This window comes from Rhinolophus sinicus, chromosome 15 (genome assembly GCF_057876585.1).
Source record: "Rhinolophus sinicus isolate RSI-liver-muscle chromosome 15, RSI-T2T, whole genome shotgun sequence".
NCBI classification, from domain to species: domain Eukaryota; kingdom Metazoa; phylum Chordata; class Mammalia; order Chiroptera; family Rhinolophidae; genus Rhinolophus; species Rhinolophus sinicus.
This window is the reverse complement of record NC_142515.1, coordinates 11,361,327-11,388,436: the sequence shown is the minus strand read 5'-3', so window position 1 is coordinate 11,388,436 and position 27,110 is coordinate 11,361,327. Positions and strand designations below refer to the sequence as shown.

Genomic DNA, 27,110 nt, shown 5'->3' with positions numbered 1-27,110 from the left:
GAGCATTAAACTCTATTCTAAGGCTGAAGCATGATGTGCGACAAGACACGAATGGATACAATGTGATGGGACTTCGGGGGTGGGGGGTGAAGACAGCCTCTGAGTGAGGGGTCTGGGGAAGGCTTCCTGCAAGGGGATAAAATTTAGGTTACATCTTAAAGCATGAAAAGAATGTGAACAAACAATCTTGGAGTTGGAGTGTGGGTGTGCGAAGGAGTAGCAGAGGCTATCGTTCTAGGCCATGGTAACATTGTTAGAACAAAGAGATGGAGACAAGAGTTCAGGGCACATCAAACAATTCAGACCATCATGATGTTATCAGCTGAGATTTAACGAAAGAGAAAATTCCTACCCTGATTATGACAAAACACATTTTATGAGGGGAAGGCAGCAGTATTTCATAGAGTGTATCACAATCGTACAATATTCTGGTTATCTAATAGAGAAAAAGTCCTACAATATGTTATCTTGCAATAAAAGTACATAGAGTTTGCAAACATCTATTAATATCTGTTTGCTATAAATGTGTTTCTTAAGCCTGTACTTTGTGACATGACTGGTATTTTATAAAAGAAATGAAATTGGTAATCCTAAACCCTTACTGTATATGCAGAAGCACACCAACGTTTGCCACGTTCTCCCCCCCTCTGGGCCGATGCCTGCAGCCCTCTAATCCTTGGTATGGTTATAGTAGGAACAGCCTTGCTTAGATAGCATGATTCCACTGCGCTGCCTCATTACATGTTCCAGGGGCATACACCTGACTCTGGCTGGACCAATCAGAGTTCCCTCCTACACGGTGGACATTCGGATTCAAAGATCCCTGAATGGAATAAAGATAAATGTAGCTGTAGGCATCTGTGTATCTCCTTACAGGCTGGGATGTGGAGACAGCCAGTCTGCAGAGGGAAGAAGAAAGTGTATGAACAGCCAGGAGCAGAGAGGAAAGACAGAGGCCTGACAGTGGTTTTGTGTCTGGTTCCAGTGTGTTTCTAAGGCCGGGCTGCACTCCTCCTAATAGCTATGCAGAGTCTAATCCACACAACCACAACCAGTGGCTCTGACACCTGCCCGTGGGGTCCTTGAAACACCATGGTACCCTACCCCTTTTTTTGCTTAAGCTAGTTTCAGTGGGTAACTGTTTCAATCAGGTTCTAGCTTCTTAGCAGGCATGGTGTTAGAGACCTGTCACATAGTATCTCATTAAACTCAAAGTCTGTATTTATTAAACTAGAAAGCTACAAACGTATTTTAAATGTAGGATGTATTTTCTGTCAACTGACTTGAATTTTGTTGAAACCACAAGATAGCTTTCTGTTGGAGTAGAAATACTATTTCTAGTATTTTTTTTGTATGACATAATAAAGTTTATGAATTGTCAAGAATTTCTGACATATACTAACTAAACAGCAATTATAAGAGCTGAACCATGAGTCAATACATACAAGATTGCAGACAGCCTGCACTCAACTCCACCAATAATGTCAGACACAGGTTAAAAAATCCTAGCTGTATGTGCATCTGTCTTGTGGAGAACAATTTAGTGAAAACACCAAGCCAGCCTTTAGGAGCTCTCACACCCCTTTTAGCCTTCTTGGACCCAGCTGAGATGCCTTATTTTCACCGGGGAGAAAAACAGAGTATTGATTTTTTGATCCCTTCCTAACATGAACATAATTTTATACAATGGACAAAAAGAGGATATATTTTAATAACATCAATATAACTCTTTTACAAACTGTTCTCTCCCACACAAGCTTGGAACATTGAGCAAAAAAACAAAAATGCAACAAAGAGTTAAAGAATCACTAAGTAAAAGACCTGAAATTACTGTAACCAGGTGTACTTCTGAGTGCTCTTTCATTAAATAAGTTCCTGAAAAAGACATCATGAGAACTATTTCCCAGTGTTTTTTGGTTGAATAGTGGGGCAGGGAAGGGAGAAATAACAATAATCTGTACACATATGTACTCGATGCCAGTGTAGTAACTGAACTTTTAAGAGCAGGCTTTTATGCAGTTAACCATTCCCAGTCTTCCTGGCTCACAATGTAAATCAATACCTATTCTACCAGAATTCTCATGTTACAGTAACAAAAGATGACCACGACCTTCAGACACATCGGTGTATTCTGTAACTCCTCTCCCCAAAATAAAACGGTGGTAACATGTTCAGAAAAATCAATGTTGAGCTAAGAAACATACTTGAACGTAACCGATAGCAAAGCTACTAAGAAAAGTCATGTATAGAAATGCACTAACTGATTCACTCACACATTGAAATGCGGAGGCACTGAGTACTGGGTCTGGGAGGTAGAGTTGTGAGCATCACAGACGAGCTTCCTTGGGCTCAGGTAAGCAAGAAAGGGAGGAGAGAACAAATAATTACAGCAATACTTATGTGATTTAACAGGAGTCACCTAACATTTAGGGAGCAGAGAAGACATTCCTGAAAAACAAATTTGACACTTGAAGGATGAGTAGGAGTTTGCCAGGCCAGGTGAAGAAGTGAAGGCAACACATCTAAACCAAGAGAGCAGCTGGTCTGAAGGAAGGAGACGAGAGCTAGCATGATGTATCTGGGGAGCTGAAGAAAGTTCAGGATTGCAGCACTTTGACAAATTCAGTCTATGCGAACAGGGAGAGAATCCTGGTTCATTAAACTTAAAAGAGCTTTCAAAAGAAAGAAGCATAGTATTAATTCCACCACCAATTTCATGCCCAAGATGGTCAACGTTAACAAATGGTAGCTGGTATAAGATGCATTTGAATGTGCTAATTAATGCTATCATGTGACTGGAAACTTGAATGCAAATATTTAATCCACGCCAATCCTTAAAAAAAAAAAGAAATCACAATTTCATGAATATTAGCTCAAGAGGAACATTTTTTTCTTTGGGGTGGGGGGAACCCCTAAAAAGTCAAATGTTTAAAAATGTGTTTCAAATTGCTTCAAAGTTTGATTGTTTGCTGTAAAACATATCATTTATAATACAAAAAACTTTCCTAAAGATACTTGTAAACCACTGAGTGCTGCTCCTTTCATAGGCCACTTCTGCATTATTCATAATCCCAAAGCTCAAGTACTCTAACCCTAAAACCCACGTCCATAAAGCACAAACCCATGGAGTCTGCAAACAGACTTCTCCCATGGCCACATTTATTTGCTCAGATTGACCCAAGTGGGTATGAGTTCTATAAGCTATGACGCCCACGCTCTGAATGCCTAAACGTAATGCACGAAGTGGTGAGCAGCCCAGAGCCACGCCTGACTGGGGCAGCGCCGGCGTTAGCTCCAAGTTCCTGGCAGGCTCAGCCCGGCCTCACTGCCTGTCCGGCCCCGGGGCCAGGATCCAAGGCGAACGGTCTCTGGACTACTTCTGTCCCACCTGGCTGGGCAGACGGAAACCTGGTTCCCCTTTCTCCCTCCCTTCCTCCCTTCCCTTTCCTAGGCAGTGGATCAGGGCCCGGAGCCAGGCACCGAAGACCCAGGACAATAAGATTAAACAGAGGAGAACCTACACGTAACACAGCTCTCTCAGGTGGCCCAGGACTGGGTGACAACAGAAGAGCTTCCATAGGAGCTTTCTTTTTTGAGAAGCATGGTGACATGAGACAGCTAAGTGACAAACAGCATCTGACTCCAGGAGAGGAGAACCCTGAAGTTCAAGCCCCGTCATTAACCATTTTTTTGGAAGGGCATTTTCTACCCACTGCAATATTCATTAACTACTGCACTGACTCCAGGGGTTATGTTGCCTCCATTTTTTAAAAATGGAAAACATGACTGTTTCAGCTGTAACACAGGTTTTTGTAGACTGGCTGAAGAACCTCTACAGGCACCGTTTATGTCGGACACTCCATGCTTCTGTCAAGTCAACACCTCTAGCCTCACTGCCTCCTCCAGGGTCTTTTCAGTACCAGGCCCGTGCCCTCGCTTCACTTACTTGCTCACAGGTTACAGGGAGTTGGCCTGCTTTCCCCTCTTTGCTAAAAATGGCCAGCACCTACGGTTTGCCCTGGCTTCCTTATTCTTATTAGCCCAGAAAAGCACCCTATTCTTACTGAAGGACCCTCTGGCTAGGCAAACGTCCTATGCAGGGAGCAGAATTAGAGATTGTAAAAACAATTGTAACAAGTACATAGATCATAAAAGCAATTAGTTTATAAACTGAAGTTTTCAAAAATACATGCCTGAAAGTAGAACTATTTGTTTATGCTAATCAAATACCCCGGATATTCTGGGATTATTCAAATTTTAAAAATGGTCTTCAAAAACCATTCTATTAATGCACATCCAAACATTTCTGTCAGAAAGCCACTTGGGTGGACTAAAAGTTTGGTTGCTGTGTGCCTAAGAATATAATACAGCTCCTTTGGTCAAAGTAACCAAAACTCTACGTGCCGAGTATTTCCAGAAGCTGACTAAAAATCATTGTTTTTGATGGGCCATTGTACATATCACTTTTACTTGGCTTGCTATGGGACTTGGCAATTAAATTCTAAATATCAGGGACCCAGGCAATTCTGACTAGCATTAAAGATTTATCCCCAAACTCTGAACTACAATTGAGAGGTTAAGGTTTCTAAAACTAGATCGACTCTCATATTAAATAAGTTATTGAGCTGTTACAAGGGGAACTTCTACGTACAACATGCTTGGCACGGAATGTGTCAGAGGTATAACTTTCTGGTCATTTCAGTGAACTCCAAATGTCGGATCAATCTGCTTATGGTTACAGGGCACAAATTACAGCCAGGCTAGGGACCAACAGCGTACTGTCCACCTCCGTTAGAAGCAGCAACAAGGCTGTTGAAGATCTGGGGCCATATTTCTCATGTTACCACCCATGTCCCCTAAAAACACAACCATCATTGATGACCCCACTAACTCCCTTAGTGCCACGCTCAACACCGACGAGGAGAAGGGTACGTCCTTGTTCGTATTCATTCTCCCCGCTGCTCGCCCTCGCTTCCTCTCTCGCTCTCTCCCACATACATACAAACACACGAGTGTGAAGTAACATTTAGCTCAATTCCGAATTAAATGAGAATGAGAGTACTATTACTCAATTTCTGCTTATAGAGCACATTTCAATAAATTATAATTCTGAAAAGTTAATAAAACAATTTCTAGGTTCTACAATGAAAAAGGAAACACATACAAAAGGCAATACTGAGTCTCTGAAGGGTCATTCTGTACCATACTTTCAAGCGCAGGCGGTTTTAACAGCACAGAAGATGCAAACTGAAATAGTTCATGACATTCTCAACTACCGGGTAACTATGTGTTGTTGCTTCCAAGGACTCAACTAAATTCTCAGTCATCTTCCATTCAGGTCCGTCATGCTAACAGAAAAAAAAGGTGGTACGATGTTATTAGCTATCTTCTTTGAAACTGTCTTGTCAGCAAAGAGGATTCACAATTTGGATGCACACAATCATACCGCCTTTTTCACAGAAAGTGTAACTCTCGAAACAGCTACATGGCGAAGGACTTGTTTTTATTTCTTGGTATAAAAATTACTATCAATCCCACAGGACTTTCCAAAGATCTGTCATTAAAGTTTAACCAGTTGATAAAGGTTTAAATCAGAACAGTTCTTAAACCCAACTCGTAAGCCAGATAAATGAAAAACAATGTCAGGTAAAGAGAAGTGCTACTGCGGAAATAAATTTTCATGCCCACCGTCCCAAATGATGACAAAAATTATACTTCTTAAAAAAAAAGTTCTTAAAGGGGCATGTTGAATAAATCTTAAACTCTTTCCCATGGATTTTACATGTAAACATTTTGTCAGCAGAATGCCTAAAATTTCAGTAATCACCTCTTAATGGATAAAAACCACAAACCACTGAGATCAGCCCCTCCCCAGCACTGGGCAGATTCTTTTCTGGAGAAACACTGAAGTGTCTGGGACGGCTTGTACTCAGTGTTGGGCTTGAATTCTGGCTCTAACATTTACTAGTTTTATAGCCTCTGTCTTATTTGTAAAAAGGGGATACTAATATCTACCACACTGGGTTGTCAGATTAAACCAAACTATGGACTAAGTCTAGCACAATCCAGGCACTTCCATGATTTCTCCTCAGGTGGGTTAGGAAGACTTCTTCCTGGGGTGAGAACACAGGAGGCCCCTCAATCTTCAAACCAGAATGCCAGCATGGCCATGTGATAACCTGGTCGCTAAAGCAACTGGATGGTCAATTAGGGCTGTGTCCTTTGGTTGCATCATCCGAGAGACAACAAAGATATAGAAATAAGCCGAAAAAGTGAAGTCCATCCTACAAACACAGCTGACCTAAGAGATCTAAAGAATAAAAATGATCCTTTGCCCAGGTTCAAAGAATGCTAGGAAAGTTATCACATCCAAATGATTACCTTGCAATACACTTAGGTGTCTTCTTTTTCTCCCTTTTTAAATCTGATTGAAGTCTCCACTAGTATTTTGATTTGAAACTAATTTAAATTTTATACAACCATTCCAGTGAAATAAAGAGCTCTGAAAAGTACACAAAGTCTGAAGTTGTTATGGAAACAACAGAGTGGAAAACTCGTGCTCTTAATTCCTTTGTCAGATAGAAACAATTCTCATTCTGAATCACCAAATTGACCCTCAACTTCATATATTCTTCTGCAGGGTGATTTACATCTTACTAAGGGAGTGTGAAAGTCTTAGGGACTGATTGTCTTTTTTATAACTTTTTATCCTGAAATAATTTCAAACTTACAGAAAAGTTGCAAAAATAAGACAAAGAATTTCCATTTATTCTGCATCCAGATTTCCCAACTGTCAATATTTTGCTACATTTGTTTCTCTCTCTGCATTTTTTCTGAACCATTTGAAAATAAGTTGCAGACATGATGCCCCCTTACCCTAAATATTTAAGTGTGTATTTTCTAACAAGGACATTTGCTTATATAACCACAGTACAATTACCAGTCAGAAAATTAACATTGATACAATACTATAATCTACAGACTCTATCTAGCTGGAATACAATTTAAAAATACCTATTGATTATTTTTGCATCTTTGACCAAGGAATCACTTAGATGAGGGGTCAGCAAACTACAGCCTATGGACTATTTTTAACACGTTGCGTACGGATCACGAGAATCTTCATGAGGGATTTAAACCCCGCCGTACGCAACGTGTTAACGAAATTTTACTGCAAAACAGCCACACTCATTTGTTGATCTACTGTCACTGAAGTTGAGAAATTGTGACAGTGATTGGTCCGCAAAACCTATTTACTATTAAAAGTGTGCCAGCCCATAACTTTCAGAATAAGTGTGCATGAATACACACACTGACATTATAGATTTCTTTACAACACGAAAAAATTGCAAGATGTCTAAATGCTCATCAGTGATTGTTTAAATTATGGTACACAGAGGAATATCATGCCGACATAAAAACAGCGACACGTGTATATGGAGTTAAAAATATGCCCTCAGTATATTTATTATTAAGAAAAAAGTCAGGTTATTAGACACATGATGTCATTTTATTCTTTAAAGAAACATAAACATACCCTGTGAATAGTGTGTATATGTTTGTGTTTATCAAGTTCTTCTATAAAGTTAATGGTCGTCTCTCTGAGTAGTGAGAGTATGGCTGGCTTTTGCAATTTTATCTATAGCTTTCTGAATGTGTTTTTCAATTTGGCAAAAAATATATAGTTCATACCAATTTCTAAACATATATACTTCTACAGAAATTGCTGATTATATTGTCAAAATATGCAAGTTTCCTCAAATTTCACAAATGAAATATCACAAAAATTCAAACTCTGCTTCATGTTATCTACGTCTTTGTGCTCGCTCCATGTTTCCTACTTAGACTTCAAACATTATCAGTGTTGATAAATTTACGAAAGAGAATTCACACGTCATGTAGAAAACGAGCCATCTGTCGATACTCTTAAGAATCACTTGATAACCTTTCAAGAAATATAATGAATTACCCGGAAGTAGTCTTATTTACAATAATTGATAAAACCTTCTTATCTCTTCCAGTATAGAGCACACTGTTTATATAAAACAGTTTTCAAATACAACCACCTATTTGTCCAGTACAATCCAATATCAATGTAAATCAACACGCTTACAAATGGGAAACACAGCTGTCCCCGAACCCACTTTAAACTCTACTTACATTCAATATTTGTGTGGAGAAATATTCAATACCTTACGGAAAGAGACTGGTCTAATAGGACATATGAATTAAGTGTTATCGCTGTCCTTTCCATTTCCCTGATGGAAGGTAACAAAAATGTCAATCTAGTTTTACTTTAGCTTATTTATTTTAAAGTACCTTCAATTAGTAAATAGTAGAACTTCACACTTACAGTAAAATGCAAAGATGAACGCTGGACATCTCAGTTGAGTACCATGAACTAACTACTCCTTCCTAAATACTGGAAAACTATGTTATTAATTATAGACATCTAGACTTCTTTTCTATGTTATGACATTAAGACTCTTTATTCCTAAGACGTTCTTAATTTATCTTAAACCTCCCTAAACTTCAATGTTTGCTCATTCTTTGTCCTCAGTTGAGACGGGCGGTAGCTCGTTGACCTCATCCTTTTTAGAAAAGCCTTTAGTAAACTTGCTGATGTTCTTAAAGGTCAATATTTGGCCTTCCTGTCTTAAAAAAACCACTGTCCCATGACTGAGGAAGCTATTCCCCTGTCCTCCTCACCTTGTTACAGGAGGGATCTAAAAGGGAGTGGGGGCGGGGGATTTATAAGAATATACAAAATATCAGATAGCACTAAAAACATGGAGCAAAAGAGATAGCATTTTGGTCACATTCAACAGTAATAGTTACTATTATAGTTACTACGTGCCAGATGCTGTGCTAAGTGTTTTACAGACACTGAACCCTTATACTATTACTATTATCTCTGTTTTGGAGATTCTGAAATAACTTGTTCACAGGCATAGAACTAGAGTGGAAGAGCCCTTATTTGAACCCACCACTGGTAGAGATGATACAGTAACTAAGAACCCCAGCGGGAGCCATACCGCCCGCCCAGGTTTGCAGACTGTCTTTACCCCCAGCTAGCTGGTGATTTGGGAAGTTCCTTTCTCCCAATATGTCTCCATTTCCTCACATGCAGGATGGAGATGATAACGGGGGTTGTATGCCTCTTCTCGTGGGGCTGTTAGGAGAATTAAATGGTTCACGCATAGAAAGTCTCACACTCATGACTGGCACAGAGGAAGTGCGTGTATCTTGTTACCGCTCCTCACTCCCACTGGGCTGGCCCAGGAGGTGTAACTACTTACTGCAAGAGCTCTGCTCACGCCTCTCTCCTAAGCTGTGTCTTCCCTAGCTCTGCGTCCTGCCTCTCAGCGTATGACTCAGAAGATGAGCTATTTGGCCAAGTGGGTTTCTACGGGACAGTGTACTGCGCCTTGAATAGGACGTTTTAGTTCATGACAAAGTACAGACTGAATCAGTTTTCCTCGGATGAGAGAAAACTGGAGGGTCCAGAGAAATGTAATCCAAAAACAATGCTTAAGTTTTATTAACAGTATTTCCTTAACTTGTTCTCAAAAGCTCTTTTAAAAGAATATTTAGATTCTTATTACTCTGTTGTGAAACCGTTGTTTCTCTTTATTCTATCTCAAAAAAGAGGTCTAAAAACAGAGCATATACCCCAAATAATGTTCAACTTACTAAATGTTAAAACTTTATGTAACAGCACCAAAAATATAAAAACAAAAACAAAAAACAGTCGATCACAGCAGCACATGAAAAATATTCCACCTCTGGACTGACCTGTGACAGTCACTGTACCTCAAACCCCACGTTAGAATGAGACCTTCCTTCTCCCTCCTCCTGGCTCCAGCCGTTCTGGCTTCCTCTCTCACTCTTCAAAAACACCCCAATTTCCAGTTGTACCCAACCACATTGATGCTATTTTCTATTTTCGTTGCCATCCTTTTGGTGTGGACTTTCATTACCCCTCACCTGTACTATTTCAAGTCTTTCCCGCATCAAATCATCCCTGACTTGACCCGTCTGCTGCTAGATTTGGTAAATATATTATTTACTACCTGCTATATGCCAGGTACTGTGCAAGACATTTCAATGTACAGAATCTCATTTTTTTCTCATACAACCCTGTGAAGCATTATTGGTCCTATTTTATAGAGAAAGTAAAGTACTGTGCTTGTGGATGAGAGGGTTTGGGGACTTTAAGATCATGCTGCCAACAAGTGACTTAGCTAAGACTCAAACTCAGAGCCAAGCCTGTCTAAAGCAAGATTCTGACGAGATCACTTTTATTCTAAAAGCCTCCATAACTCCTACTGTTCTGGAGAGGAAGGGCCAACCTGCTTAACCTGGTATTTAAAGCACTCTATAATACGGTCCCACTGTTTTAATCTGGTTTTGCATAATCTTCCCTCACTACCATCTTCTTTAGCCAACCTGCACAATCCACTGTACCCTAAACATACTCAAGTAGTCTCCCCCTCTTTATTTGGGTTAGCCCATGCCCCCCACCTTGAAATGTTCTCCCTACCATCTCAAAATCCTACATACACTGTGAGGCTTAGCTCCTTACCATATTCCTCCCTGGTTTGCCTGCAAGAAGGCTACCTCCCCTTCCCAGGAACCCCACAGCACTTTATCCTGAGACTCTCGCAGGGCATTCACATGCTGGTCGTAATACTGATGCTCTCGGTACTGCTTGTGGCATTTCCTCACCGCCTAGCCTCCTTGCAGGACCACATTCACCTTGCCTTCACTTCACACACTGTCTTTTCTTTCTCATACAGTGACTTTCACTGATGTTTTAGTTCATGATTTGATTGGGAGAGTTAATGCTTCTGTATTTTAACCTAACTTCCTACTCTTTTCACAGTATTTCACAATCATATTAAACACACTTAGAAAATGAGACAAGAGAACTGCATCCCTCATTTTTAACCAAGATGAACTTTATGAGTGGAAATACTGCATAGGATTTACTACTAAAGCTCAAAGGCATTTAGTTTACTTAAGAAGCCAAATTATAGAACATTATATGTGGTTAAAATTTCACTGAATCCCTACCGTATTCACAAATATTATCAAAGTGAACTAAACCAGAGTTTTCATAAAAACTGACATTTTCAAAAAAGCTTTATTTGCTTTAATCTTTCTCTTCCTTTGGTAAGATTAAGACTGTAAATGGCAAATGTTCAACAGGAACCGAAACGCTATCTGCAAGGCATGTGGTCTTAAACAAACACGCCAAAATGCCAACTCGGAACTATCGCGCCTAATGTATTTATAAATTTGTCTCTTACTTGAAATCAGTTCCTTAGGGAGCTCTTTTAGACTCTGTGTGTACATTCAACAGTGTGTGGTTAGATTTGAATATATGTTATTCAGCAAAACTTCTAAAACTCTCCAAAACTAAAAGGGAAGGAAGTGAACTACACACGGAGTAAAAAGTTTTGATGGTTTTTTAATGATGCTGTACCGTATGTACCATATTTGTAAACTGAAATCCTTACTCTAAAAATCGCATTTTTTACAGAAGGCATATTGAGCACTAAATCTCATTCTGTGGACTGAACCCAAACACTTTTATTTGGTTAAGACATACATCAGTGATAGCTTGAGGGGAGAAGAGCCACAGAAATGTGACTGAGTCATGCTGAAACCTGAAAGTCTGGAAGAAAAAGGGCTGAAGGTAAATGGAGGCTCATGGCCAGACAGCCAGCTTCAGTCTCCCCGTAAGAATTTATTGAATACCCACGAAATGCCAGTGCTGGGAGCCAAAACAATCATGGTATATGCTATACAAGAAGATACTGGTGGAAATAACACTGATCAAATTTTCATACAACTATAAATGTGAATTCCCAACTGTGGCAAGTATTCCCAAAGAGTTCTTGCTCATTAGGGAAGGTTTCCCAGAGGAATGATGATTCGTTGGTGAATCAGTCAGGATCGGATAAGGAAACAGAAAACAGCTAAGTATTTGAAACTGAGGGACCCGAAAACAGGGAAACGGCTACTCAGCAATGGAAGAATTGAAGCCGAACAGGGGATAGTGAGGCAACTCAGATATTAGCAACACTCAGAAGTCACTTCAAGCTTAGGTGGAAGGACACGGGAGGAAATGGCATTTAGAGGCCAGGGGCTGGAGCACGAGGCAGAAGCTGGAAGCATGGTGGACCTGTCCTGGAGAAGCACAGAGCCAAGGAAGAGAAATACTGGCTGCCACACACGTTGCCCAAGGCGGAGAAGAGGAAGAACACCTGGCGTCCCTAGTCCACGTGTTTCCCACCAGAGCTTCACACTGGCCAAACCCAGCTGCCAGTCACCTGACACTGACGCCGTGGAAATACCACCCGCATCGGTCAGCCCTGTAATGACGCAGCGCTAGGGAAGGGCCCAGGAATACACCTGAGGCGAACAAGCTGAGGTCTGGCCCAGGCAGAGATCTGGACTAGGGGTAGGTATAGGCATCCACGTGGAGAAACGTGCTGGGGAAGGGTGTACACACACAAAGGTTGTGTAGCGCACAGAGTATGGCGAGTATGAGGACAGAGAGACGGCCAGCACAGCCAAAGCAGAATGCGAGGGGAGAAGGTAAGCCTGGAGAAAGAGAGACCAGGCCAGAGAAGGCTCCAGGGTCACATCCCGGAATCTGTCCTTATTCTAGGAGCTGTAAAAACCGCTGAAAGACTTAAGGAAGCTCACACTTGTATTTCCAAACAATCTCTTATCCTCTCCTCCCCCTCCTAGGGCATTCAAGGAACACCTGCAACATGCTAGGAATTCTACTAGGTACAAGACACACAGGATAAAAAAATGTAGCATATTTGTGCCCCGGTGAAGTGTACCAGCAAGTATGTAGCATGCAGTATTATCAAAGACCTCCTAAGTATCCTTCTTTCAGCATTTATCATCTGATTACCATCAGGGACGTGAGATTTATCTTCACAGCCCCATACACTTAGTTCCTTGCTCAGTAAATTTGTTGATTACCCTATTTATTTTTTGTATTTATAGGCTTCCATTAATCACTCACCCACCTTTGTCTTTTCAGCTGAAGATCACTAATTTTTTCCCATCCATTTATCTTTATATGGCTATCTCACTTCCATGTTAATTTTAGTTCTTTCTCTCCACCTGATCCAGCTGTTATAAATTTCCTATATCACAGAAATGCACATATAATTCTGTGGGAAGAATTTCATGGTTTTTAAATACGCATGTTCATTTTGTGACACCTACTCTCATGAAAAGTTGAATTTCTTGTTTTGGAGGCACAACGACGTATTGTTTACTTCTTTAAGGATCCTAGATCTCATATAACTAAGAACAGCTTGGAATTCTTTCTTACACACTTGTCCTAAGAGCTCTTTTCTCATTTTGTACCTCTTAACTTGGCATGCCCTAGAAAAGTTTAGTGCCACATGCAAGTCTCAGTGTTACACTGCACGTTCCTTCTCCTAGGTCTGTGCTGCCCAGTACAGCAGCCACGAGGACACGTGGCCACTGAGCACCTGAAATGTGGCCAGGATGAACTGTGATGTACTGTTGAGTGTAGAATATGCACCCGATTTCAAAGACTTTGTACAGAAAAAAATATCTCCTTAATTTTTATGTTAATTACATGTTGAAATGACAATGTTTTGGGTATATGGGTCAAATGAAACATTACTAAAATTAAGTTCACCTGTTTACTTTTACTTTCTAAAACGGGGCTATAATGAAATGTGGCTATAAGTGGCATATTTTATTTCTATTGGACAGTGCTCTTGCAGATCATTTGTGAAAACTGACCAAAGTTGTGGACTCATTCAAGATCTCACACCTGGTCACCTTTACCCTATTTCCCATATCCTTAAGACAGATCTATCTGTGACAAAATGTTATCCTAGCAATTAGATGATTTGGTATGGATTTTCATCAAAAGCTTTCTGAAAACTGAAAATGCATTTACTGTTTCCATTTCTTCTACTATATGCTTGTTTAGCATCTTCGTATTAGAAAGGAATCATTTCCCTATATATTGTTATTTTCCCCCAAATGATTACCCGTTCTCTACTAATTTTTCCTCTATTTGGTTGCCCTACCCGTTACGCTGGATAAAGGGAGACTCACTAGGCTCTCTAAGGCAGATTGCCTCACATCAGATTTAATCTCGGGCAACTGAACATGGCTGGTCTTATTATGAAGGCCCTTCCATTCAAATCCCAGCTCCCCATTTTCAGAGTCATCCTTGCCTCTACTCTGAACTGCTTCCACACTCATCATTCCCAAACTATCTCCTAATGATTAGAATGCCATTCACAGTTCAGTTTTTGTGAGAGGTAGTGGGATTTGATGGAAGAAGTATAGAACCTCTTTGTGCATCGGGAAAAAATTCCATTGACTCTGAAGCAGTACGTGTTACATATTTGGTTCCCATGTCTCTCTTCATACACTGAGAGTAGTTCTTAGAAAGTAGGCATCATCTCCTCAAATGTCTCTTCAGTTAAAATGGGTGTGCCTAAAAAAACAACTTAAGTTTTTATAGGGAAACAGCAGTGGAGAGAAAGATAAGTGTGACTCAAATCAAACAGAAAGATATAGTGCAGAATTAGGAGAAGTCCTCTGACCTCATAATTTGGGGCACGGCTTGACCCTATCTGAAGTCCTTCTTATAGCAGTTGCCAAGTGATACCATGTGATACTCTGAAAGGAATATACTCATTCTGATTAAGAGTCCCAAATTATCATTTATGGCTTCTCCCCAATTGTTAACTGAATGCTCTTCAGGGGTCTATTGCTTCTTATTTTTTGGCAGATCTGAAATATCATGATTATCTCCTAATGCATTTCCTCACAGTTCCCTTGGGCACCTGCATATTGGGCTACACGAGACATGAAGTGTTTCTGCTTCTGTTTATACTGAACACTTGACGTTCCAGTATCTCTCTTCTGCCCATCGACTGTAAATTCAAGGGACACAAAATATTCCTCTTTAATTCCTTCTCCATTTCAAGACAGGAAGAAATTCATACTCTTCCTTTCTCTTTGACAGTGACCTATTTATGCCAATGTACTGGCCTCATAGTTACTTAGATTTTAAACCTTCTATCTTTAATTATAGAAGGAAAAACTTGGTCTCTTATGAAGGACAATTGCTATCAAGTGTCCAAGTGCTAGAAGGAGAGGGAGTAGGGCTCAGCATCAGAAAGTGTATATTAAAAGGCTTGTTTTAAAAATGAAAACGCCTTTCATCCTTTTACTTGGAATGGAGAATAAGGGACAGAGCTAGACAGAACCGCCGAGTGCCAACTGGCCCCACCCCCGTGCCGCTACCCCGGACTCCCAGGTTCAGAGGTTCCACAGCTTATTTTCATGGGGCCTTCTCCTCTCCCCAGATAGATCAAGCATTCCAGTTGCCCAAAGAATACAGCAACCTATTTGAAGGATGGAGTGACAGTGTGGATAAATGGTAAAACAGATGGCCTGGACAGCACAGGCAGGACAGCTGAAATGGACAGAGAGAGGGTGAGAGAAAAGAACATTCACTCATAACCTATTTTATGTCTGGAACTAAGGGTAAAGCAAGCGGGTGGTCAACGGTGAGGGAATTCCAATTCTGGAAGAGTAACACGCAGGATCTCGCTCTTTAAAACTGTGTGTGTTCACGTGACATGTATGTGATCTGTTTGATTTACCATGCACACAAGAATGATTATGTATGCTTTAACATGTTTAACACGTCCGATTAATTTTATGAATGTTATTTGATAAGCACTATAAATTCTAGAGATATATAGTTGTTTTTACAGTTTCTTACTGAAATATCATGTTTCCTATGGAAATATCATGGAAACTTTTGTAAAATCTGAAAATTCCTTAAATCTGTTCATTAGTGAAAGGGAAGCAAATTATCATCACCAAACTTGCCGATTACAGTGGACTGAAAATAAACTGGCTTGTCTTTTGGTGCAGGTGAATGTATTCGTAGTACTGAGTTCGTTATTTCTTGCAAGATGATCGTGTAATTTTTGTTTAAGCCTAATATCTAATTTATTTGTACCTCAGCTGTCACATTTCATTTGATTTTCATGATAAATCTTTCCTTATTTATTATTTTTACCATTACAAAATACCTCATTTACCCTATGAGCTCTTTGATTTCGCAAGTGAGCTAACAAGCAGGGCACTGACCTGAGTGTCAGATTTTGCTCCAAACTTACTTTGGATTTCTAATAAGGTAGAAAGCGGACTTTATGCAGGTTATTTGTTAACTTATCCTTGTCAATTATTCCCTAATATCCCAATTTAAGGAAAAGTTCCTTAAAAATAAAAAGTCATCAGGTAGATTTAAATTTTTTTCTTGTGGCAAGACTGTGGACTGGCCACCTAAAAGGCATTTATAATGCTTTTCCCTCACCTTCTACTTCTACAAAGGCTGAAAAACTGAAATGATTCCCCATACCTCCTTGCTGCTAGGGGAGTTCATGTGTCTCAGTTCTAGCCAGTGAGATGTAAGTGGAAATCCCTGGCAGGAGCTTCCAGGAAAGTATTTAAAAAGGATAAAACCTGGCTGACATGTGCCTTTGGCACACTTTAGACCTCATCCTTTTTCCTGAAAGGTGGATACTTACGGGTGCATTAGACATCTTGCAACCAAAACCCCACACTAAGGATGATGGAAGAAGCCAACAAAAGCCAGGCTCTTTGGCTGTTGAACTGCCATGTTAACCAAGGGCTTTTCACACAAGACAAACAAGTCTCTTTTTGGCTTAAGCTACATTCATTAGATTTCGCTAATACCTTCTGCAAGAATTGTAAAACTGTTCCCTCTCTACCCTCAACATTTGTGCAATTACTACAAATCTAAAGTTTTCCATCTGTTATTGATCTTCCCCTATTAACAGCACAAGGTACATTATAATACTGTAAAAACTCAAAGGCACGTTTAAAATACGGAAGAAATTAAGTTTCTTTCATTCTGCACATTCACTGAAATTAGTGACTAACTGAATAAATTTCAACATTTAAAAACCGAATTTAAACCTGAAGATTGTATTTATACAAAGACAGCCTCTATACTCATTAAATACTTTAGCGTATTTATTTCCAATGATGCACTTTTCTTTCCTATCCAAATTTACAATATATTCCAAATTTTCAAGTTCTATTCGGCAATGTTTTATGTATTCTTGAAGAACATTCTAATTTTCCATCCCAGAGTTATTAAATTCAGACATATGTAATTTAATTCCTGAAGACACTTAACTGCTGCTGACATTTTCGACACCTGATGTAATTAGTAACCTAGAATTATTTCTCCAAAACTACTTATGACATCTGCTAAGATCTAAAATTATGACTCAAGATTAAAGTCTTACTAACCTTTGCTATAAAATATTAAAGCTGTCTAATCTCATGTAATAAAGGAAACTGAAAATGCCAACAGCAATGGCAAGTTATGACTATTTCATACCCATAAATACATGAGAAACCAATAATGCTTTCTCATGTATTTATGCATTTCAGAACAATCTGTGAAGCTGGTTATTCTAGTCCTCTGAGGAGTTGCTCTACATTGGATGAGATGTAACTTAAAAGAAGGTTAAGGCATGAACAACCACCAAAAAGGGGAGAGACTTTCCTAAAAACCACTATTTTGACCATGTCATTCCCATGCTCAAAATCTTCAATAGCTCCCAACTGCTTTCATAACTTCAAACTCTGTGGGTCAGCCCATCCTCCTTTTCCACTTTACTTCTCAGCCTCCTTCCCCACCCCCATCAAAATAACTCTATTCCAAAAGAATTTCATATTGCTTATTTTTATATAAGGATGTTCACAATAGTTATTACATAAAGAAACTGAAAACAATTTAATAGTCAAAGGAACATCTATGAAAATACCACATAGCCATTAAAAGTCATGGTCTTCAAGAATATGGTAATATGCTTACAGGCCTATTTAAAAAGTTAAGAATTGTGAGAGAAAAAAGAAAAAAATACAAATACAAATAAAAACAAACAAAAGAAATGTGACTATTTAAAAAAATGCTACAAAGAATAGACTATTCTAGAATAGCAAAAAGCACATTACTACTACTATAAAACAGCTAGGTAAGTATAGTTCAAAAGTACCTATTCACCTGCATAATGAAGACATAATAGAGAAATAGTTTTCCTAAATATTGGCTACTAATAATAATCATAGAATTGATTATACTGCCATGAAGAGCTAAATGAGATAGAAACAGCTAAATACCTAAGTTGTTAAATATACCTTTAAAGAGTATAATTATAATTTATTCATACAAAAAATAGGTTTGGGGGTTCCAAGAAGCACCCTTGAAATTTTATTATTCCCAGACCTATAATATTTCAATATATGCTTAGTAAATGAAACAAATTTTCTTTAAAAAAAGAAAAAAAGGCTGTAGGTTCCTTTAAGGCAGGGGTGTCCAAACTGCGGCCTGCGGGCCAACTGCAGCCCCGCAATCCATTTTTTACTGGCCTGCAGCAAATTAAAAAAATATATTTAGTTTACTTAAATAAATCAGGTGAGGCAATACGTACTTCACCTCGAGTGAGTGGCCCAACTGTTTGTGTATTTTACAGCATATGGCCCTTGGTAAAAAATGTTGAAAAAAGTTTGGACACCCCTGCTTTAAGGCATAGATTTTTTTTTTTCTATTTCAGACATAAACTTCTGGGATTCTATTTCCAATGTGAAGCTTCATGGGCTTATTTAATAAAGAAATTCTGTAGACAACATTTGGATAAATGTTCTAAATCTTTAATACACTATTAGATTTATGCACATGCCAAGAAACATGTCACAATTGCTATTAAAACTGCTATGCAGAATATTCAGAAAATACCAACTCAACTTTGGAAACAAATTAATAACTAGTGCCAATTTTTATTCATTTAAGAACCCACAGAACCCAACAAGCCCAACTAAAACATGTTGATAGTCAAGCACTGCTTTATTTTTAATTATAGCACTTAAAATGTTTTAAAAGCCTTTACCTTTTTTCCAAGTCTTGCAGTTTAGGTGACAGTCTCTTTTGAGAGACATCAAAAAAGGAACTAGGACTCTAAGTCCTTCGCACACCAAAAGTGTATCCCAAATCCATTCTCTTCTTTCCATTTCCTAGGCTACCACCTAGTAAAAGTAACCAACACCTCCCCTGAATGCCTCCTAACTGCTCTCCCTTTAGGTTTACCCCCGCCCTCCTACAATCCTTTCTCTACACAGGCAGAACACTTTTTATAAAACAGTCAGAAGATCGATCACGTCACTCATCTTAAAACTCCCCCCCCACAAACAGTAAAATTCCAACTCCACGCCCTGCATGGTCCAGGGTGCCTCTACCTCACGTGTCACACTCTCGCTACACCAGCCTTCTTTCTGGTCCTCTACCACGCCTTCCTGCACACATCTGCTGCCCCCCTTGCTCGAAACGCCTTCCAGGCCCTCTCTCCCCTGAACTCTCCATACGGCTTGTTCCTCCTCATGATTCAAGCGTCCGCTCCAGCGTGAGGTTTCAGATTTAGCGAATAAAAATAGGGGATATGCTTCTACCAAAACATTATTTACTGTTTATCTGAAATTCCAATTTAACCGGGCATCCTGCTCCAGAGTCAGGGGCTCGCAAGCCTGCTCCGGTGTCTTCTCTTTAGAGGCTTTCCCTATCTATAGAGTCTCTTTTGTCGTAACTCATTACTCCTTTGTCACAACCGTATCTTGTTCACAGTCCTTGTCAATCTCTAGGAATTACGTTGCTCACTTCTTTGGTTTCCTCCGTGACTGCTATGTTCTACCTCCACTTACAGAGTGTAGTTCACCTTCCCGCTCTTCTAACCCTCACACCAAGCCTCTACCCCATGTCAGCACCACAAACACAGGGCCTTTTCTTTCTTGAACTGTTTCCCCAACATGTAACAGTTCCTAGTACAAAGTAAGCACTCATAAAATACTTGCTGAACAAATGAATGCTCTAAATTTACATGCTTTCTGAGGTGTTTATAATTTCCTGCTAATTCCATAACTGTGAAACAATTTTAAAGTCTGACTTGGTTTCTTACATAAGCAAGCAATCTGAATACTAGTTTTATGTGATTCATTTCATTACTGATGTAACAAGACAAATAATTATTTGCACATGACCAAAAAGAATTATAGAAATATTAATAAAAGCATGCTTATAGAATACAAATTTTATACAGATGTAAAAGTATGCAAACCAATTTTACCGTCTTAATGGAACTCCTTTGTTTTTCTTCCCAAACACTACTGCTCAACTCAAGTGTGCAATGAACATTTGCTTCTCTGTCATAGGATCCAAAAATGAGTAACCTGCAGTATAAAAATAAAAAAAGGAGACTATTACACCAGTTACACGCATTAAAATTCTTCTTTCTGATCATTATACCAAGAACTAATAAACTATTCCATTACTATAAAAATCTTAACAGAAAAATAATGAAATCAAACACTTGGTACACCCTCTAGTGGAAAAGTGAAGTAAAGCTAAAATTAGGTGAATTTCCAGGACAAGCCTCTAAATCAAACAAACACAGAAAGTAGTATGTATTCATGAGGTAAACAAATTGACCAGATAATCTATACATAGCTACAAATCATTAAAATCAGAATTTAAAAAATACATTGTAGAATGATGCATATAGCATAACACCACCTCTATAAAAGTTAAACAGATACAAAATAGTATAATATTATTGACCAAAACAGTTGCTTATGAACACACACAACATACACACACTTCTCCATCTACTAATGTGACCTTAGGCAAATTGTTTAATTTCTCTAAGCCCATCTCTTCCTGTGAAAAATTCAGGGCAAAAATAGTACTTAACCTCTTAAGAGCTGTAGTGAGAAGAAAGAAGACAATGCATGCAAGGCATGTAGCATAGTAGGCAGCAAAAAGTAAGTGCTAAATAAATGTTTGTTTCTATTATCTTGAAAACAGCTGTCAAGGAATAGTTGCGTCACTTAATTTTACTGCTTAATATTCAGATCTAAAAAGGAAATCTCAGGTCCAATCTTGACATGATCTATAAAGCACTTTTTATTACTGGAGGAAAAAATGTTACCCACATGTCCAACTTCTATATTATCTACCTTCTAAATCAGAACATAAGTCTGCCAATATGTTTTAGGAGTAAGCTTGAGAATCACTTGAGCATTAATCAACATCATTACTTATGCTTTTTCCTCTACATGAAGATCATGTCGATAGGATAGGAGTGAGATAACGAAAGAAAGTGGATGAACACATACAGTTAGAGAACGCAAGCAAATCATGTCCATACTTCACAAACTGACTTTCATAAACAGAAAAGCATCAATAAAGTGATGGCAAAAAAAAATCCCTAACTTTAAATCTTAAAAATTATTTTTAAACAGTGCTTATCAACCTATTGCCAAAAACATTAAGAAGAGTCGCAATTATAAAATACTAAGTTTAGAAAAATAAGAATTTTCATTTATCAAAGCTTTGCTGCCACCATCTGTTCAAAAAGCAAACTACCTAAGGGCCTTTACCATGCAGAGAAAGCTGTGCATCTGCTAGGGCACTCAGTCCCAACAGGTATTAATTAATCCTTTGGATTCTGGATCAAAAAGCACAATTCTTGGAATCCTCCCTTGAAATCATAAGTTATTCTATATTGTTCATATCACCATTTTTATGTTTTTTAAAAAAATAATGCAAAATTTAACAAAAATTAACTCATTAAAATGAGTCACAGACCTAAATGTAAGAGTAGAAAATATAAAAGGAAATCTTTGCGACTTTGCATTAGGCAATGGTTTAAGGTAAAACACCAAAAGCACAGTACCAAAAGAAAAAATAGATAAATGGAACTTCACTGAAACTAAAATTTTGTGCTTCAAAGGACACCACCATGTAAGTCACAATCCTCAGAATGGAAGGAAATATTTGCAAATCATGTACCTCATAAGGGTCTATCTAGTATAACCCAATTTAAAAAACGGACAAAAGATATGAATAGACAGTTCTCCAAAGAAGATACGCAAATAGCCAATAAGCACATGAAAATATGCGCAACATCATTAGACATCAGGGAGAAGCAAATCAAAACCACAGTAAGATAGCATTTCACATTCGCCAGATGAGCAACAAAAAAAGAGACAATAACAAGTATTGGCGAAGATCTGGAGAAACTGCAACCCTCATACGTTGCTGAAGGGAATGTAAAACGGTGCAGTCACTTTGGAAAAAGTGAAATGAGAGCATACATTCACACCAAAATTTCACGTGAATGTCCACGGCAGCATTATTCCTAACAGCCCAAACGTGGAAACAACCCACACGAGCATGTCCAACCACTGATGAATGGATAAACAAAACAGGTACACCTCTCACCCATGACGTGTTCCACAGCAGCTTCAATTCCAAAATAGTTTTTCCTTGCACTACCTTTCTATAGTACTTATTATTTAAGCCTCAATTCCAATCAGACTGCCTATGTGGTCAGCTTACTTACGTATTTGTTTTGTGTTAGCCCTAAATTCCATTTTACGTTTCTAGAGTGCAGGTGTTAGACTGGACAATTTTCTGTGTTTACCATAGTACTTAGACAAAATGCCTTCACTACTGATAGTGCCAGTGGCAGAAGAACTGGTAGCAGAGGTGGTAGAAATAGCAGCAGTGGTGGTAGGAGCTAACATTGCCTGCAGGACAGTTTTAAGAGCTTTTACATGTATTATCGCACTCAATTTTCACGACTATTCTAACAGATTATTCTACCAATATTTTTACCTTAATTTACAGATTAGAAAATTGTGACCTAGAGAGATTGGGTAATTTGCTCAAGATCACACAGCTAGTGAAGAGTCTGGACTACATAAATTGAGATGAATGAGTTTAAAAATTTTTGACAGAAAAAGAAAAAGAGGCAGTTATCTTTTGGACAAAATCATAAATCCTACCTGTAAATAAAATATATTAGAAGCACTGACTGACAGTTATGGTTTAATGGCACAAAGAGAGGAAAAATTCAGACTATTTTAAATACTCATTTGAATTCTTATTTTCTGACCATAGTTCATTTCAGTTCACTTCTGTTGAAGATATTATATATAAGTATATAGCATGCCAATATCACGTTTAAAACATCTTGGAGTTTGGCATTTTGCTCTGGTTTTATGTCAGTTGGGTTCCTAGTTAATTTTAAATTCTTTTTACAATTCAGACATCAGAAGAATTAAAACAGCTACATTTTGCTATGTGAAATAGCAATGAAGGTATTCAACTATAATACAAAAGAAACAATATTGTTTTCTAACACAATACCCTTAGGGAAGAGAAGGTGGGAGAATAAAAGACAAGCTACACAGACCCAGGACAGATGAATTCCAAATTTGGAATCTCTGAAAAGTCTGCTTCATAATGATAAAAGGGTCAATGTATCAAGAAGAAATATGCACCAAACTACAAAACCAAACTACAAAAAAGAGATAAATTCAGAGTCATGGCTGAAGACGTGAACACCACACTTCATCCAGTAATTGACAAAACTAGACCAAAAAATTAGTCAAGACACAGAAGATCCAAATGACAGTTCTCACTCCGTGTTAACTGCGTATCAGAATTGTGTCCCCACTTTGCATAGTTCTGACGCGCAAGGTTTGGGTTAACACAGTGCCATGCTGAATAAGAACTGTGTATATATATTTTTGTACAGTTGTGGCTTTTGGAAGCATGTTAATGCTCTCTATATAGACATAAATAAGAATCATGGATGGAAAGGTAGGGGTTGGGGTACATTGAAACTGAAAGTGAACTGAAACAAATAAACCCAACTATACTTCAAATGAATAAGATAGTCACACTGAAGGGGAATTAGTCTAATTTATGAATACAGTCATGTATCACTTAATAACAGGGATATATTCTGAGAAAAGCATCGTTAAGCAATTTCATCGTTGTGCGACCATCACTGAGTGCACTTACACAAACCTACATGGTGGAGCCTACCACACACCAGGGCTGTATGGTACAGCCTCGGGCTCCCAGGCTACAAACCTGTACAGCACGTTGCCAGGGCACATGCACAGGCTGGCTCTACACCATCACGGAAAGCTTTTCCTGAAGTGGCAGTGGCACCTGAAACTTGCTAAGGTTGCAGTTCTGGTGGACCTGTGTCCTGTATAGGATCTGGGGTCTTCAACAAAGAATTTACAGCAATGTCCTCTGAAGACCATCAGGCTAGATCTGGGAGGGATGCAGTGCCCTCTGAACATGTAGTGCAGAGGGGACAGTCTCCTCTGTGTGAAATAGGTCAGTGGCTCACTGACTGAGATGGAATCTGTGCACCCAAAATTAGGGTGTTCTGAGCGCAAGGGAATCTATTGCCAAGTCTCACAGATACTGCTCCCATGAGAGAGAGAAAAAATTTTCCTCCTGAACCATCCTTCCATTGGAAATATCCTTCCATTTCTTATAGGAAATTGAGCTCCATTATAATCTTATGGGACCATCGTCATATATGTGGTCTGTTGATGACTGAAACGTCATTATGTAGCACGTAACTGTGCAGTACTTGACCATACACCCTCATCTTGGGTAGTGTAGGGGAGAATTGCAAATACATCCTGAATCCTTTTAGTAAGTATGTTTTCTATATTTATATGGACAAAGCAATTCTGAAACTATCTGAGATGTATTATAGGACTGAGCGAATGAGTAGAACTGCTGACATTATTGGAGCCAGGGTTCAAGGGAACGAGCAAAGAACCAAGGCAAGAAACAACCCTATGAGGACGAATTGGAATTGGAAGTATTGGGTGAACACGATTTCTAAATTATATGTGTGTGTGCGTGCATGTGTGTGTATGCATATATGTATAAATGTCTATACATATAGGTATTTCGCACCTCTTTCCACTGAAAGGGCCTAGCTATGAATATATGAAGTAATATATGAAGTAGCAATGAACACACCCAACACCCAGGTTTGATTTCTAATATCATTCTCTACTAAAAGGAACCCTGCTTTTTGGCAAAATAGCTGATTCTAGAAGTGTGGCAGAGAAGATGAAAAATGAACCTGAAACAGCTTGTTAAACGAGAAAGTAATGAAGACCTCAGAAAAAGGGGGACAGGGGTCATGTCACAAGAATACGGAGCCAGTTTGAAGGGGTTCCTAGTGGCCAAATCAGGGACAACTGAGGCACAAAATAATTAAGAACAGCAAAGAGTTATACTGAAAAATATAAAAATCCATGAATCTGTGCTGGTAATAGATAACTAGGGAATAAGGTAGGACTCTTGGGAATAGAGTAGAAGAATGTCAACTGCTGTGATTTTCTTTTCTGTATTTGTGTTAACATTAAATAAAATTTTAAACAATGTATTTTTGGAACCCAGTAAAACAAAACAACATGTTAAAAGCTGCTGAGAAAACACAGGCTTTAGAACAGTATACTCATAAGTGTGACTGACTCAAGTGAAGAACTGACCTTAATTAGAATCTTCTATCTATAATTAGGACAGGCTGTACCCTAAATGTACCACTTTAGAGTACAGAACTCTCACAGCAAAACTTCACAGGCTTTGCCTTCACTGACAATAATCTTATTTTGTTTTTTAAAACACAACTGGTTGATAAAAGCAGCCAAAGAGAAGAAAATGCATCCATTACTTCATTCAATGTCTTTTACATAAAGATGTGACAAATCTCTCCTAGGATTTGGTGCCAGAAATTTATCAGAAACTGAGAGCTAAGTAATCCGTTAAGCTCCCTCTGCTGCCAGAAAATTGATATCTTCTCTATATGGTTGTTTTTAATCTAATTCATATTCTATTTAACTGCACACGGGCATACGTTTTCTTTGCAAAATCCTTTAAGATAGACTATACTTCAAATGCACTTTAAGATAGACTATAAGATATACGTCAAATCCTTAAGACAGACTATAAATGATGAATCAAAAATAATAATCTTAACAATACGACTAACACTGATGTGCAATTATTTAGTCTTCTAATAGCAGTACTACAAACACAGCACTTGGGTTCATCTGTCATTTACAAAATCAACTTTAGCCAACGCAAAAAAACACAACTGTTCAGAATGACTGTGTTTTTAAAAAATTTGACAGACACCAAGTGTTAGAAGCAATTTTTAAAACAAAATTGTTTCCACCCCCCAAGCTTTTAATTGGGAAATTCAAAACTCTATTTCAGATAATTAGAAAAGATCCTCCCTTTACAGCATGAGACCCTTTTAAGAAAATTCAAATTCCAGTTGTCACGATCAAACATGCAAAAAAGTTTTGTTTAAAGATTTTTCTTCTTGCTAAACACTATAACGATTATACTAAGGTGTAATAACAGAAGCTATGTCTACTGAAGGTTTACCACGTGGGAGGCACCGTGGTTTATGTACCTTCTCTGATCACAATCACCGACAAGGTGACAGACACCCTTGCCCATTTTACAGATGTGCAACTTGCCTAAGAACATATAACTAGGATGTAAAGACAGCACTTTCTAACTCAAAAACCAGTATTACTTCCACTTCGTATTGGCTCCTGAAGCATAAAGCTTCCAGTTGTATAAGAACTCCAATATTTTCAATAAACAGTTTGTTTTCTATGAATACTTCTATTTCTTTCCTCCTTGGCAAAATTACCCTCAAAGCTTTACAACATGTAAATCTGATGAATGAATGAATGAATAAATAAATAAATAACTAAATCTCCTTCAAGGCTATCTTTGCAGGTTGGGGGAATGGGTGGATGAGTAGTTAGCTAGGAATTCAGAACAGAAGAGTCAAGAAATTTTGTGAAAAAACTGTCCTTCAAATGTCTAGACGTTGCTATGATTATTTTGGGAAAGGTAATCCAATAGAATGATTCTGAGGCCTGTGGATCTACACGCCATTCACTGAAAGAAAAAAAAAAAAGCATGGGTTCAAAATTTCCTTTGCCACAGGCCACTTGAAAAATATCCTTCTAAATGTTAATATGACAAAACCAAATTCTAATTATATATTCAATGCTCATGCTGTCCATGGCATATTAGCTTGGCTACTTCAAATTCAGACTTGTACAGAGCTAAGTTT

General features: G+C 38.5%; 1 protein-coding gene across 1 annotated transcript in view; it reads right to left on the bottom strand.

Moving 5' to 3' along the window:
• Nucleotides 1-27,110, bottom strand: part of PDZD8 (PDZ domain containing 8) — a 64,114-nt gene that overhangs the window by 14,489 nt on the left and 22,515 nt on the right. Inside the window, exon 3 of the mRNA XM_019725252.3 lies at nucleotides 20,250-20,352. Within this exon, the coding sequence (XP_019580811.1) occupies nucleotides 20,250-20,352 (103 nt within the window). The remainder of the gene's footprint in view (nucleotides 1-20,249; nucleotides 20,353-27,110) is intronic.